We start from the raw sequence: 14,951 nt of genomic DNA, 5'->3' as shown, positions 1-14,951 counted from the left end.
GCTTAGTCTCTGCCAGGAGGGGCGCAGACTGCTGTGATGTCGTTGCCAGTCACTGCGTGACCGCTTTGGTAAGTCTCAGAATTTTCAGGTAAACAAAGTTAACCCATTATGAAATGGATACATTTCTATTTCAGGGAACCAGGGTTATGATAATAACCTAATGTTATGCATGATGGTAATTTAATGGAGTCTGCAGGTTTTTTTACACAATTTGTAGGCATAATTGAGGTAAAGGGGTTTTAAAAAGCCCGAATGTAGCACAATACATTCCTTATTAAACCAAAAAATAGTGAAAAGTAATAAAATAAAACTTCATTAGCTTCTTTATGTGCTTTCTCTGCACCTCTTCCCTTAGAGAGCTAATTATTCAATTTGAACAAGGAAATTATTTTCCTGTAGATGACCTTAACATGACAGGAACAGCACTCTTAATGAATGCTGAGTGCAGGGTTACAGGAAATCAAATCTAGGGACTAATTCCAAAACCAGAACGTTGATGTTCTGTGAAAGCAAAAGTAATCATTTATATGAGTAGTGAGATTGCTGTTTTGGATTGAAGTAGTTTAAGGATTATTAAAACAGACTGCTTGAAGATGCAGAGCCCTATACTCAGGACTCGCGATAGGATTCCTTCGTAACTTTTACTATATTATCTGCTGAATACACTTCTGTACACTCCTAATCGAACATCCGGCTGTGTTGGCTGTCCAGTTTGTTTAAATGCCTTCAAGCTGGTTTCGGTATACAAACTGTCTCCCTTCCGTCCTGCTGTTTCATTTGGAATTAAACTAACATACATTTTTTAAAGAGATCTGGACAGAACTGAAAAAAATAAATAATGAACTGAACTGTTACAATAGCTTAGCCCACATAACCTTGACAACTTAGTTTGAATAGTCAGCCTGTGATGGCAAGCCTTTCCACGATCTTGCCTGTTTGCAAGTTCAGTGACTGTGGTAACACTGTGTAGAGAATCCTTTGCTGGTAGGGTAAAATTTTAGCAGGCTTGTCATCATTGCCCCTGAGCCTGAGTCTAATTCTGTGATGCCAGTGTTGATAAAAACTGCCAATTAGCGAAGACATAAAGCTTTCTTGAGGAGGGGAAAGAAAATCAGAGGGCTGATACTGCTAGATTCAGTTCAGTCTAAGAACCCACCCAATCAGGTACAATTATGCGACCTGTATTTTGCTGTTTTCTATAAAAAATGTACAGTTACTTTATTTGCAAAAGCAATGCTGTATAATCTCTTCCTCCTTAAATACACTGTGCAGGTGCCAATAAGACTGAACTTGATTTATACATATATTTTAAATCTGTACAAGTACCTTGTTACCACTGTAGATTACCTCTGAGACATGACTAGTGGGAAAATGACTATTTTCACTCCTTCATGCAGGTGGACTGCAGTTCAAATGCTGCTGTTGTGTATATTGTTTTGCAAATCTAATAATCTCATCCAAATTCAAAGTTATTGAAATAGGAGATTTAAAACTGTTATGAATCTTCCAACATTAGTGGTGTTTTTAAACCAGAGTTTGTGTTACAGAACTGAAATCAAGTAATTTTGAATCCACTTCAGTTAAAGCAGAGTTCAATATAACATAATATGTAGAAAAGTTGTAATTAGTAATATTTAATGTAATGGTTTTCCTAATTTGCTCTCAGCACTGTGGCTTTGAAAGTCTTTATAGCTTTGCTTTTGTAACAAGTCTGAGAGCTGAAGTGATAATTTACACCTTATTGTCTGACATCATTTCTCACAAATGTATGAGTTACCATAGCAACAGGTTCTCGCAAAGTGAATAATAACAAGGGAGTTGGATACTGCAATCTACAGTATAGCATAGTCAGCAAGGCGTAAAATTGTATAGCAAGGCGTAAAATTGTCCAGGAAGTCACAAAGAACCCTAGAACAACATCCAGGGATCTGCTGGCCTCTGCTAAGGTCAGTGTTCATGACTCCACCATCAGAAATACACTGGGCAAAAATGGGATTCATGGCAGAGAAGCAAGGCGGAAACCATTGCTCACTAAGAAGAACATGAATGCTCGTCTCAAGTTTGCCAAGAGTTCTGGAACAATGTTTTATGGACAGATGAGTCAAAAGTGGAACTTTTTGACCGACATGGGTCCCGTTATGTCTGGCGAAAACCAAACACTGCATTCCACAGCAAGAACCTCATACCAATGGTCAAGCATGGTGGTGGTAGTGTCATGGTTTGGAATGCTTTGCTGCATCTGGACCTGGACGCCTTGCCATCATTGAAGGAACCATGAATTCTGCTCTGTATCAGAGAATTCTACAGGAGAATGTCAGGCCATCCGTCCGTGAGCTGAAGCTGAAGCACAGCTGGGTCATGCAGCAAGACAATGATCCGAAACACACAAGCAAGTCTACATCAGAATGGTTGAAGAAAAAGAAATTTAAAGTTTTGGAATGGCCTAGTCAAAGTCCAGACCTAAACCCCATTGAGATGTTGTGGCAGGACCTGAAATGAGCAGTTCATGCTCGAAAACTCACAAATGTCACTGAGTTGAAGCAGTTCTGCATGGAGGAGTGGGCCAAAATTCCTCCATGGCGCTGTGAGAGACTAATCAATAACTACAGGAAGCGTTTGGTTGCAGTTATTGCTGCTAAAGGTGGCGTAACCAGTTATTGAGTCTAAGGGGGGCGATTACTTTTTCACACGGGGCCTTGGGTGTTGCATAACTTTAATAAATAAATTAAATATGTATCATTTTTTTGTTATTTGTTCAGTCAGGGTCCCTTTTATCTAATATTAGGTTTTGGTTGAAGATCTGATAACATTCAGTGTCAAAAATATGCAAAAATGCAGAAAATCAGACTGGGAAAATACTTTTTCACAGCACTGTGTGTGATTGTGACAGGATTGACCGAGGTTTTAGACTCAGAGACAGTTTTAAAGTTCAAAATAAAGTTTTTAATAAACAAAAATACAAAATAAACCAGCACAAGGGCCAAACAAAAAGGTTTAAACATAAAATAAACACAAAGCAAAAAGCAAAACTTACAAAAATAAAGGTTTCCAGGCTGGGCGTTGCCTTCACTGGAACAGAAAAACACAGCACAAACAAAACACACCACCTCCTTCCAGAACTCTCTCTACCACTCACCTTCCTCTCTAGCCAGGGCCTCTCCCCTGGCTTTTATCCCCTGTGGCTGGAGCCCAATTAATCAATAATTGCTAATTAGTCAATTAGGGCTCCAGCCACATTCTCACATGTTTTCCTGGCAGGGAGGAATTTTAACCCCCTCCCTGCCAGTCCCAACCATGATCATAAAGACGGGGCAGTCCCCCGTCACAGTGATATATATATATACAGTACTGTGCAAAAGTTTTAGGCAGGTGTGAAAAAATGCTGTAAAGTAAGAATGCTTTCAAAAATAGACATGTTAATAGATTATATTTATTAATTAAAATGCAAAGTGAGTGAACAGAAGAAAAATCTACATCAAATCAATATTTGATGTGACCACCCTTTGCCTTCAAAACAGCATCAATTCTTCTAGGTACACTTGCACACAGTTTTTGAAGGAACTCGGCAGGTAGGTTGGCCCAAACATCTTGGAGAACTAACCACAGTTCTTCTGTGGATTTAGGCAGCCTCAGTTGCTTCTCTCTCTTCATGTAATCCCAGACAGACTCGATGATGTTGAGATCAGGGCTCTGTGGGGGCCATACCATCACTTCCAGGACTCCTTGTTCTTCTTTACGCTGAAGATAGTTCTTAATGACTTTCCCGGTATGTTTGGGGTCGTTGTCATGCTGCAGAATAAATTTGGGGCCAATCAGATGCCTCCCTGATGGTATTGCATGATGGATAAGTATCTGCCTGTACTTCTCAGCATTGAGCAGACCATTAATTCTGACCAAATCCCCAACTCCATTTGCAGAAATGCAGCCCCAAACTTGCAAGGAACCTCCACCATGCTTCACTGTTGCCTGCAGACACTCATTTGTGTACCGCTCTCCAGCCCTTCGGCAAACAAACTGCCTTCTGCTACAGCCAAATATTTCAAATTTTGACTCATCAGTCCAGAGCACCTGCTGCCATTTTTCTGCACCCCAGTTCCTGTGTTTTCGTGCATAGTTGAGTCGCTTGGCCTTGTTTCCACGTCGGAGGTATGGCTTTTTGGCCGCAAGTCTTCCATGAAGGCCACTTCTGACCAGACTTCTCCGGACAGTAGATGGGTGTACCAGGGTCCCACTGTTTTCTGCCAATTCTGAGCTGATGGCACTGCTGGACATCTTCCGATTGCGAAGGGAAGTAAGCATGATGTGTCTTTCATCTGCTGCAGTAAGTTTCCTTGGCTGACCACTGCGTCTACGGTCCTCAACGTTGCCCGTTTCTTTGTGCTTCTTCAAAAGAGCTTGGACAGCACATCTGGAAACCCCTGTCTGCCTTGAAATTTCTGCCTGGGAGAGACCTTGCTGATGCAGTATAACTACCTTGTGTCTTGTTGCTGTGCTCAGTCTTGCCATGGTGTATGACTTTTGACAGTAAACTGTCTTCAGCAACCTCACCTTGTTAGCTGAGTTTGGCTGTTCCTCACCCAGTTTTATTCCTCCTACATAGCTGTTTGTTTCAGTTAATGATTGTGTTTCAACCTACATATTGAATTGATGATCATTAGCACCTGTTTGGTATAATTGTTTAATCATACACCTGACTATATGCCTACAAAATCCCTGACTTTGTGCAGGTGTACCTAGAAGAATTGATGCTGTTTTGAAGGCAAAGGGTGGTCACACCAAATATGGATTTGATTTAGATTTTTCTTCTGTTCACTCACTTTGCATTTAGTTAATTGATAAATATAATCTATTAACATGTCTATTTTTGAAAGCATTCTTACTTTACAGCATTTTTTCACACCTGCCTAAAACTTTTGCACAGTACTGTGTGTGTGTGTGTGTGTGTGTGTGTGTGTGTGTGTGTATATATATATATATATATATATATATATATATATATATCTTTTCAGTAGATTTGTAAACATTTATTTATTTAATTCTTTTAATTCTTCTTATCTATTTTGCCAGTATTGACTGACTGGTGAGATATTGTAGAGCTCCTAATTTGCTTCTTCAAAAAAATCTCAGCTGTCCTGTACAATTAACTGAAGATCTGTACTTATTTGAGATCTGCACATCCATCACTGTTCCACACACTGTTATCTCTTGTCTGGCAGGAGATCATGCTGTTGGTTAACATGGGTTTTTACATGGTTGCATAATAAAGCTCTTCAATATAAGGGCTCTTGGCTTCTCTTGACGTCTTGGAGTAACTTGCCTGTCAAACCAAAACAGAAAGAGTTGGACTAATAGCTAATAAGGTGTAATTTTGCCTCTGGGGGCTTTTTTTCCCAGTTGGAATTTATTACCTGATGAGATTAAGATGTCCACTGGCCTCAGGCTCTTTCAGACTCAGATTCTTTTTCTGCTATATTTACATGTAAAAGTGTAAAATATTTGGCAGGCAGGCAGACAGAAAGACACTTCCATACACATGCAGATTATGATGGTTTCAATAGATGTTGCTAATATGTACAGCCACCCCCATTATATGACCAGCTAGGGATAATAGGTGGAAAATAGCCCAGACCCAGTGTAAAATGAGTTCTCATGAGACAGCACAAACAAAACACCTCCTAGATGTTTGCATTATTAGGGGTCTGTTTAGTTTGCCTGAGCCAGAAAGGTCATAAGCACAGGACCTGGATAGCAGACATCCACTATTTTTAAGGGCTCCAACTACCAGTACGTAGGGTTTTGTAAATAATTACGGAGTGCCCATAACCTGGAAACCTGTTTAATCTGAAAGTATTTTCAGATGCCCTACACTATTAAAATACCATTATGTGGATTGTTGTATAATGCAGTGGTGACAAGAATCAAATAGGTACATTAGTTTGGAATATTTCACAGTAAAGCTACCTAAGTATTGTTTAGTATGCATACACTGTAGTATGTTAAACAAATACATCCACTCACCATCACGCCCCCTTAATTGAATAGATGGTTACCCCATTTAAACAGATTGTGTAGGAACTCTTTCTTAATTAATTCAATCACAATGGAGAGAAATCCTGCTCAGTGATTGGCTGATAGGGTATACATAAATGGCAATTATGTATAGCAAATTGAGCATATCTCTGGAACTAAAGAAACACTGAAACCAGAAATGTTGTATATTGATGATATATTCTTCATTTGGTACTGTAGCTTGGTTCTAGACATAAAACTGTGATGCAAATAGTTGTAATTGAAGAGGTTGCATTATTGAGGACAGTGGCTTTGAGAACTTTAACTGACCCTTCATAAACTGCCAATATGGCTTTCTTCATTTCAGTAGATCCTCAAGACATAGGGCTGGTTTCTGACTCGAATAACTCAAATGTACTAAATGTCGGCTGGAAATATCAGGGAAGTTCCACTTCGGTACTACAAAGTTAAGGTTTTTTTTCAAATCACCATCTTGCCCTATTGTCTGTGTGGTTGGAGTGTGATGGTGTTGGAGTGTTCATTTAAATTGCATTTTAAGAAAATATTGTTTTTGGTTACTTTCCAAAATGCTTGAGCAGTTTTTGTGTGTGTGTGTCAAAATATGTATAGTAACTGGACAGTACTTGCACACTTAAGTTGTACATTTTTTCCTTTTCTGTCTTCCACAATGAAATCCCTATGTTCACTGGCACATTCTTCTGGGGTTTTTGTGTGTAGGCATTTTTGTACATTTCACCACAATTCTGTTTAAATCCTCTGTATCTTATTTGTAATACAGCTTTAAATCCCTCTAACAAGCTTCCATCCTGATCGTTTTAAATCTTGCAAGCAGAGTCTCCAATAGAAATGTAGGAATGCGCTGTCACTCAGTAGTTGGGGCGGTTTTAAAGTATCCAGAACAAATCATTGATAGATAGAAGTCTGGAAGGCGGGACATTGCCCAGCAGCCCTGGGAAATGTATTTATTATTATTTTTGTAGTAGGTTTTTATTTTTTTTTAATGGGAAAAGGGTAACGTCAATGTGGAAAGGGTAACCATTTCCACAATTTTTCAGGTGTTTTCTGGTGTTTATTGGCTATTCACCGATTTAATTATTTTTGTATCGATGGGTGTTTTATTGGGTTTTATCGGTTAAAACTGAAAATTAGAAGCTAATTATTTAAGACCTTGAAAAATTGGCTGCTGTGTCTAGTAGGATGCAAAACCCAAAGAAAAAAAATCCTGATTGTCAATTAGGATTTTGCTATAAATCATTACCAGTTTTTATATATATATATATATATATATATATATATATATATATATATATATATATATATATATATATATATATCCTTTTATGTTGCTGTTTGTCTTTATTTCCCAGATATAAAGGTCAAGGATTCATAACCGCCTCTGGTTGCTCTTAAATATTAATGATCTGGGATGTAGAGAATATATCAGTAGGTCAGGGGTTATCTTGTGGTAACATATGCCTAAAACTAATGTGATTTATTAATGCACATTTGTGTCAGAGTTTGTCAATAGACAGAGATAAATACGAGACCAAACTTAATGGATAGCAAACAGCCATAGGTTTAGTTTAAAAGTGAGTTTAATTGAATAGTCTTCTGCAAAAAAAGAGTATTTGGCACACACAAAACAGACTCAAAGCAGTGGAAGTGCAAAAGGGGGACATCTGAAAAGATCCTTTTCAAATAAATACCTTACACAATTTAAACAAAGTTATTTTTTCTTGTCAAAATGGCTGTGTCTATTCATAGTATGTGGTGTGAACAGTGATTAAATATGAACAGTTCACCCTGTCTATAGCAAGCTGCATGCCAAGAATTTGGTAATATTTAGCATGGACGTATTTTTCAAAAGTTTATTCCACATAATTTGAATGTAGATGGTGTCACCCGATTGGTTTGGCTATTGAAGGCTATGTCCTTGCCTGAATTTGATAAAATTGTTATGGCCGAATGTTACATCATTCTATTCCATATTTATTATTTGCATGTTACTGTTGTAGGTTTTGTAGTACTTTGGCTTGATTCTGTGGTGTTTTCCGTCTTCTTATTTTCATTCCTGTACTCTCTGGTCTTACAATTCTGAACTATGTCATCTTTGTCAACTGAAAAAACTGTATTTTTTTATTATTATTATTCTGGCACACCAAGAGGTTGTTTAAGGCAAGAAGTAAAGTAAGATGCATATTTTAATAATTCAAAACTGATGGCCAACAAAACTAGTAGTTGGATGTTGATGGGGCAATAATCAAGGGTTTAAAAAAAGAGGAAAAAAAAAAAACATTTCCTTCAAACCCATCAGCATAAAATTCCCACACAGGCCGTGGATCGTTTTGCTTTTAATGTTTTTTAAACGTATATTGAAAATCAATTGATATGTTTCTCTGCGTACCTCTTAATTCAATTATGAGTCAGTCTAATTAAGGATGGTGCCTGACAGTGAAGGCATCCTGTTTATGACCGTGATATTCATCCTAAGCCAAGGCATTTCAAACCTGTGTTTTGCCTTTGTCTTTCTATGATTTGTTGGTTACTTATTATTTTAGGATATGTGGACAATGTCAGTAAACTGCAGTGTAAATTGAGTGGCTAGTACAGTGAAAGATAGGTTACAGAGCATATTCTGAGCACTAGTAGTGCTGCATTTAGACCAGCAGCAGCAAATCACGTGCTTACCTATACAGATTCCATGACAAGAGAAAGTCAGGTTGATGGTGGACACTGACACTGACTTATGAAGCTGCAAATTAAAATGAAAAAAAAAAAAACATATGACGATTGATTTGTCACGAAATCCAATCAGACAGCTACACTATTTGTGTTTCTGAACCAGTATTGCTCACTTTCACATTTGCATGATTCGCTCTTCTGGCTTAAAGTACTTTTTTCTTATAATTTTGGATACACTCCAAAATATTTCAGATTTGTTCTGCCCAATACGGCTGTTCTTTGTTTCTTTGTTTCTTGAAAACGAATATATAATATAAAAATTTCTATTTATTTTTGTCATAGGGTTCCAGGAATTACTATTGCTACAGACATCATCTGTGGGTTCCCGGGCGAGACAGATGAGGATTTCTGGGAAACGATGAAACTGGTTGAGGAATATAAATTTCCCAGCCTTTTCATCAATCAGTTTTACCCACGACCAGGCACCCCTGCGGCAAAAATGGAACAGGTGCCAGCCCAAGTGGTGAGATAGCCTTTTCCATTGTCTCCCTTACTTCTATTGAATAACCAACCCCTGAGGACTTTTCCCCAAATCCAGCATTTTTGTGTCTTTTTAAGAAAGAGAATAGAAAATAATTATATTGTACGTACTATGCAATGGATTAAGTCAGTCCGCAACAGACACTCTCATTCCAAGCCGTTGAACATCCGGTTCATAAACAATAAAATGTTTAATCAGATCTTAGATTCATGGACAATATCATGTTTTATAGAATAAAATACTACTCAGACCAATTTAGGTCTGTTTTTCTATGTTAGCATTTATTGCAAGTCATTTTCTCATTGCATCAATTCAGTAGCAAATGCATTTATAAATCTGTTAAGAGTGTCATTTCATGCACAAAGATCATTCCTTTCCATATTGGTAACATAAATGCCAGTAGGAAAATGTAAACAGCTATCTTTTGAGGTGTGTGTGTGTGTGTGTCTGTGTGTCTGTGTCTGTGTGTGTGTGCAGTGCCTTACATAAGTATTCACCCCCCTTGGACATTTCCACATTTTGTAGTGTTACAACCTGGAATTAATCCTGCAATTTTTGCCCATTCTTCTTGGCAAATTGCTCAAGCTCTGTCAAGTTCGATGGGGACCGTTGGTGAACAGCAATTTTCAAGTCTTGCCACAGATTCTCGGATCGGATTGAGGTCTGGGCTTTGACTGGGCCATTCTAAGACATTCAGGTTCTTGTTTTAAACCACTCCAGTGTAGCTTTGGCTGTGTGTTTAGGGTCATTGTCCTGCTGGAAGGTGAACCTCCGCCCCAGTCCCAGGTCTCTTGCAGACTGAAACAGGTTTTCCTCTAGAATTTCCCTGTATTTGGCTCCATCCATCTTGCCCTTAATCCTGACCAGTTTCCCAGTCCCTGTCGATGAAAAGCATCCCCATAACATGATGCTGCCACCACCATGCTTCACCGTGGGGATGGTGTTGGCTTTGCGCCACACATAGCGTTTTGCGCTAAGGCCAAAAAGTTCAATTTTGGTCTCATCAGACCAGAGAACCGTTTTCCACATGTTTGCTGTGTCTCCCACATGCCTTTTGGCAAAATCCAAACGGGATTTGATATGGGTTTTTTTCAGCAATGGCTTTCTTCTCGCCACTCTTCCATAAAGCCCAGAAGAGTCGGAGCCATGACGCTAAACAAGCGTGGCACACTTTTGCTTGGGGATAACAAGCAGGCTAGAGTCGGAGGACCTCAGCTTGCGAGCAGGAACATAGCGGGTCAGCAGGTTGAGGAGGTACTCGGGACCTGTGTGATGAAGGGCATTGTAGGTGAGCAGGAAAGTTTTTAAACTAGTCCTGAATTTTACAGGTAGCTAGTGCAGCTGGGCAAGACGGGGTGATGTGTTCACGTTTTTCACATCTGGTAAGGATCCTGGCAGCAGCATTCTGAACTAGCTGTAGTCGGTTTGTGCGTGCCGGGAGACCACCATAAAGAGAGTTCCAGTAGTTGAGTCAAGAGGAGACAAGTGCATGACAAATTATCTCCGCATCCGGGAAGGAAAGGTAGGGACAGACTTTCCCTGCCAGGAGATGTTTCGAAGATGGTAGAAGGAAGATTTGACCACGGAGGAGATGTAGGCATCAAAGGAGAGGTTTCTGTCAAGAAGTACACCAAGGCTTCGTACTGTGGGGGAAGGCAGCAGCAGCAGACAGTTTCCGAGGTTCAAGGCAGCTATATTGAGATTCTTAAGTAGAAGGAGCTCAGATTTGCTAGTGTTCAGCTGAAGAAAATTGGCAGACATCCAGGCCTCAATGTCTTGAATGCAAGCTGAGAGCCAGACCATGGCAGAAGGGCTTTCAGGGTAGAGTTTTAAGTAGAGCTGGGTGTCGTCAGCATAGGAGTGAAACATGAGGCTGTCCTGGATGATGAGGTGACCCAAGGGAATCATGTAGATATTGAAGAGAAGGGACGCAAGAACAGATCCTTAGGGGACACCACTGCATCCAGCATAGACAACAGACTGCATGCGTCCGGACAGGTAAGAGGACATCGAGGAGAGACAGGTTCCAGAGATCCCAGCATACTTCTGAAGGCGATCAAGAAGAATGCCATGATCTGTGGTGTCAAAAGCAGCTGTTAGGTCAAGGAGGACAAGCACAGAGGGAGCATCAGCATTAAGCTGCTGCTGCTGCTTCTTCTTGCAGCTTCAGTTGAGAACAGTTACTGTATAGTAGCCTGTATCCGAAAAAACAGTTACTGTAGTAGCCTGTATCCGAAATACATACAGTTATACAGTTTTAAAGTGTCATTTGTTTTCGTCAATTGTCACACTTACATTTTTGCATACACAGTGATAAGGATGAATGAAGTATTTTAACTTTACAGCTGTGGTGGGGGTGCATGTTTATAACAATTGTTTTTGTTTGTTTTTTAGTGAAAGTATTTTGGTTTGTTTTTGTATATTTATAACTGTGTATACAGTACCAGGGGTGTGCAATTAGTATCGCACGATGCCCAGGACAACAAGATTTGTATAGTATGTTACTTAAAGTTACTAGCAAATGTGTTCGAAACTGCACTGAAAGGAACATTTCCTTAAAGTATGTTGTACATTTGTTGAGGTGAGGTGGGGTCACAGGGAATCTTGAAGAATTTAGTGAACCTGTCAAGCTACATGGCTAGATCCGCCCCTGTTAATTGATTGTGTTCACTGTTAAACAAAACCAAAATCCTACAAGTTATATTCTACTTTTTTGTGAGTGTTCTTTGCGACAGGGAGGGGGCAAGTAGATTTTTTTAGCATTTTGTCTAGATGGTGAAGTTTTGGTTAGTCTGGTTTGCTTGAATGGCTACATAAATCCCTTGCAATTAGACCATGTGATTTTGTGTTAAAGCTGTTAAAAATGATACGGACAGGGTGCATCTTGCACCTCTTTGTAATACAAGACTGCTTTGTATAATCCATAGGCACCAGATAGTATATCAAAATAATAAGACAAAATGTACTTTGCTTTTTTAGTAGAAAATTCTTGCCATCTGCAGAACAGATGTAAATAAATTGCATAAATTGGGTTTTCCCGATCAAGGGAGAGAAGGATTTGTCTGAACAGAAACATTATTGCTGGAGCTTTTTTGGCAGCAAGGAAGCCACACTAAGCAAATGAAAAGGTGGAGTTGTGTCCATATCAGTAAATCAGCTCTTACTGCTATAAACAGTGACAATTCTGCTGTATGTATACAGCAATTCCAGGCTACATTAAATTATGCATGCTAAATCATTTATAATGACTTATAATGAGTATTAAAAATGGCTTAAGATCATTTAACAAATCAGTATCTGGATGCTTTTGTCCAGCCTGTGGCTAAAGTTCATTCTTTCTACATGTGCTATTATAGTAAAACTAAGTCTGATGATGATGTGGCAGCAACACTGATACATAAAACCATATAATCAGCTAATACCCTCTCAAAACGTGAATTGGTATCAAGTTAAATTGGCATGCTCCCCAGAAAGACAGGAAATATGTTAAGCTGAACAGGGCTTGCAAATTACTATTTTTATTTTTTTTTCCATCTGAGAAGAGGTGATTTAAAAATATATATATATTCTCAGTGGAAATCAGGTGCATATTGTAGTTAACTCTTCATGACATATATTGCTTAACTACAAACACTGGACTTATAAAGTGCCTTTATTGCATCTAAAAAAAAACTGTTCATCTTTAGAGCATGTTTATTATCAAATAAAAAATGAAGAAAACTAATTCTATACATTAGGTCCCTGCACTAATTTTCTTACTAGCTGGTAGATAATAAACATGTTCTTTTCAGTTTTAGCTTGTTTTACATGGAGATATAGCATTATATTTTACATGGAATATGCAAACCTTTTTTTGTTTTAATTTTATAAAAAAAACTTTAATTAGACTGCAAGTTAATATTCTCTCCCATTAGGGTTGCAACAACCTGTGATGCTAGCTTTACATTCAGTTTGTTATCTCACTATAAACAAATGCATTGTAATGCTTTCTTTGCATTATATATGGTATTGTGATAGAAATGTCTCATGATACATGACCAGGAGCACTATATCGCTAGAATTGCTATATATATATATATATATATATATATATATATATATATATATATATATATATATAATTTGAATAGTTTCAGTGACTTACTGAAAGAAAACAAAATGGACATACATATACATTAGTATATCGTATTAGTTCACTGATTGTTTTGTGTGGAGTTATCTTTACTGCAAGGGTTTCTGTTAAAACAGTCTTACCTGAATTTAAGCAAAGCAATTAAGAGAAAATACAGCTTAGTAGACCAGCTGGGCCAAGACTGTGAAAAGATTTTTGTTTGGAGAAAAACAGGTTTCTTGAGGGACTGAAGTGTGATCGATGACATACCTGACACTTCTACCTAGGCATTTCTGCTCAAAGTTAAGAAAAGTGTTGGAACACTCCAAAATTATTCTTGTTAACAAACATATATGCTGGCATCAATCCTTGCAGATATCTTCTTCCTGTCATCATAAGCATGATTTATATTAAGTTTATACAGTGACAGAAGCTCTACCATCTGATAGAGTATTAATGTTTGCCTATTGTGTGGAGGTCGCCTAAGAAGACTTATTACAATTTTTTATAAAGGGTAATGCTGGTAAAACTGTACTGTAGGTTGGTAGAAATACGATAACTATGAAATTAATATAATGGAATTTTTATAAAAAAAATAAAACCGGTTAGGTTTTGTTTTACTGCCTGTATAAAGGGCACTGATGAAAACCTATTTTCCGCAATAGGGTTTGTTATTTTTGATATGAATCGGTTTCATAATATTAACCCGGAGTTGCTGTAGGTTAAGTACTGTAAGCAGCACTCCAGATAAGCTGTGAAATGGATGTTTTACACAAATATGAATTACGTATGATAATGTAATGCATAAAGAATATGCATAGCAATTTTCCTGCACAGGCACGTAACCCGTAGGACAGAGTGGGCAGTGCCACCCGCTCTTTGGTGGGGTGGGGGAGACCTGTATTTTGCCCATCCACTTTTTTTGCTCTGTGTATATGCACTATTATTCTATGTTTTGTTATTCTTTGGCATTTAAACAGTTTAAAATGAAATAAAAAGTGGAAAGGCATTCAGATGACTCCAGAAGGCCGACACTGATAAAAAATAAATTTAAAAAAAAACACACACCCTACACAAACATTGGTTTTTCCCATGGTCCGCACTGTAGTAATATCTAGCTATATCTAACATTATCAGCGCTGTGAATGCAACAGAACCCACAGTTTGTGGAGCTATAAATCATAAATACATAAAATAAAATAAATAAATAAATACATACATACATTTCTGTTTAGGCTAGATAGTTGTTAGCTTGGTTTGTTTTTATTCTCTATTAATTACATTCTTTTCATTGAAAAAAGGAAAGAGAACCAGACTGTTATTGTTTTTCTATATTTTTTTTGAATAGGGGAAGTTAGCAGGCAATGTTCCTGCGTGGTGGTAGGGGTACAGGCAGGCATGAACGCGTTTAAGTTCAACACTAACCCCAAATAAAAACCTGTTCCTGTTATTAAGCAGTAGTATAATCGGAAGCAGTGGTATTTAAAAATAACTGAAGCCAGTTTTCACTCTAGTGAAGTAGTCTACACTATTTGTTTTCATTAAAAACTTGTTTATTGAAATTAATGTTCAGTTTTCATATGGAAG

General features: G+C 38.1%; 1 protein-coding gene across 1 annotated transcript in view; it reads left to right on the top strand.

Moving 5' to 3' along the window:
* The window catches only part of cdkal1 (CDK5 regulatory subunit associated protein 1-like 1), a 433,346-nt gene that overhangs the window by 293,803 nt on the left and 124,592 nt on the right, over positions 1–14,951 (top strand). The window contains exon 11 of the mRNA XM_034058608.3: positions 9,055–9,235. Coding sequence (XP_033914499.1) covers positions 9,055–9,235 — 181 coding nt within the window. The remainder of the gene's footprint in view (positions 1–9,054; positions 9,236–14,951) is intronic.

Source organism: Acipenser ruthenus, chromosome 3, assembly GCF_902713425.1.
Source record: "Acipenser ruthenus chromosome 3, fAciRut3.2 maternal haplotype, whole genome shotgun sequence".
In the NCBI taxonomy this organism is placed as follows: Eukaryota; Metazoa; Chordata; class Actinopteri; order Acipenseriformes; family Acipenseridae; genus Acipenser; species Acipenser ruthenus.
Note: the sequence above shows the minus strand (reverse complement) of the source record. Positions and strands in the feature narration are given on the sequence as shown.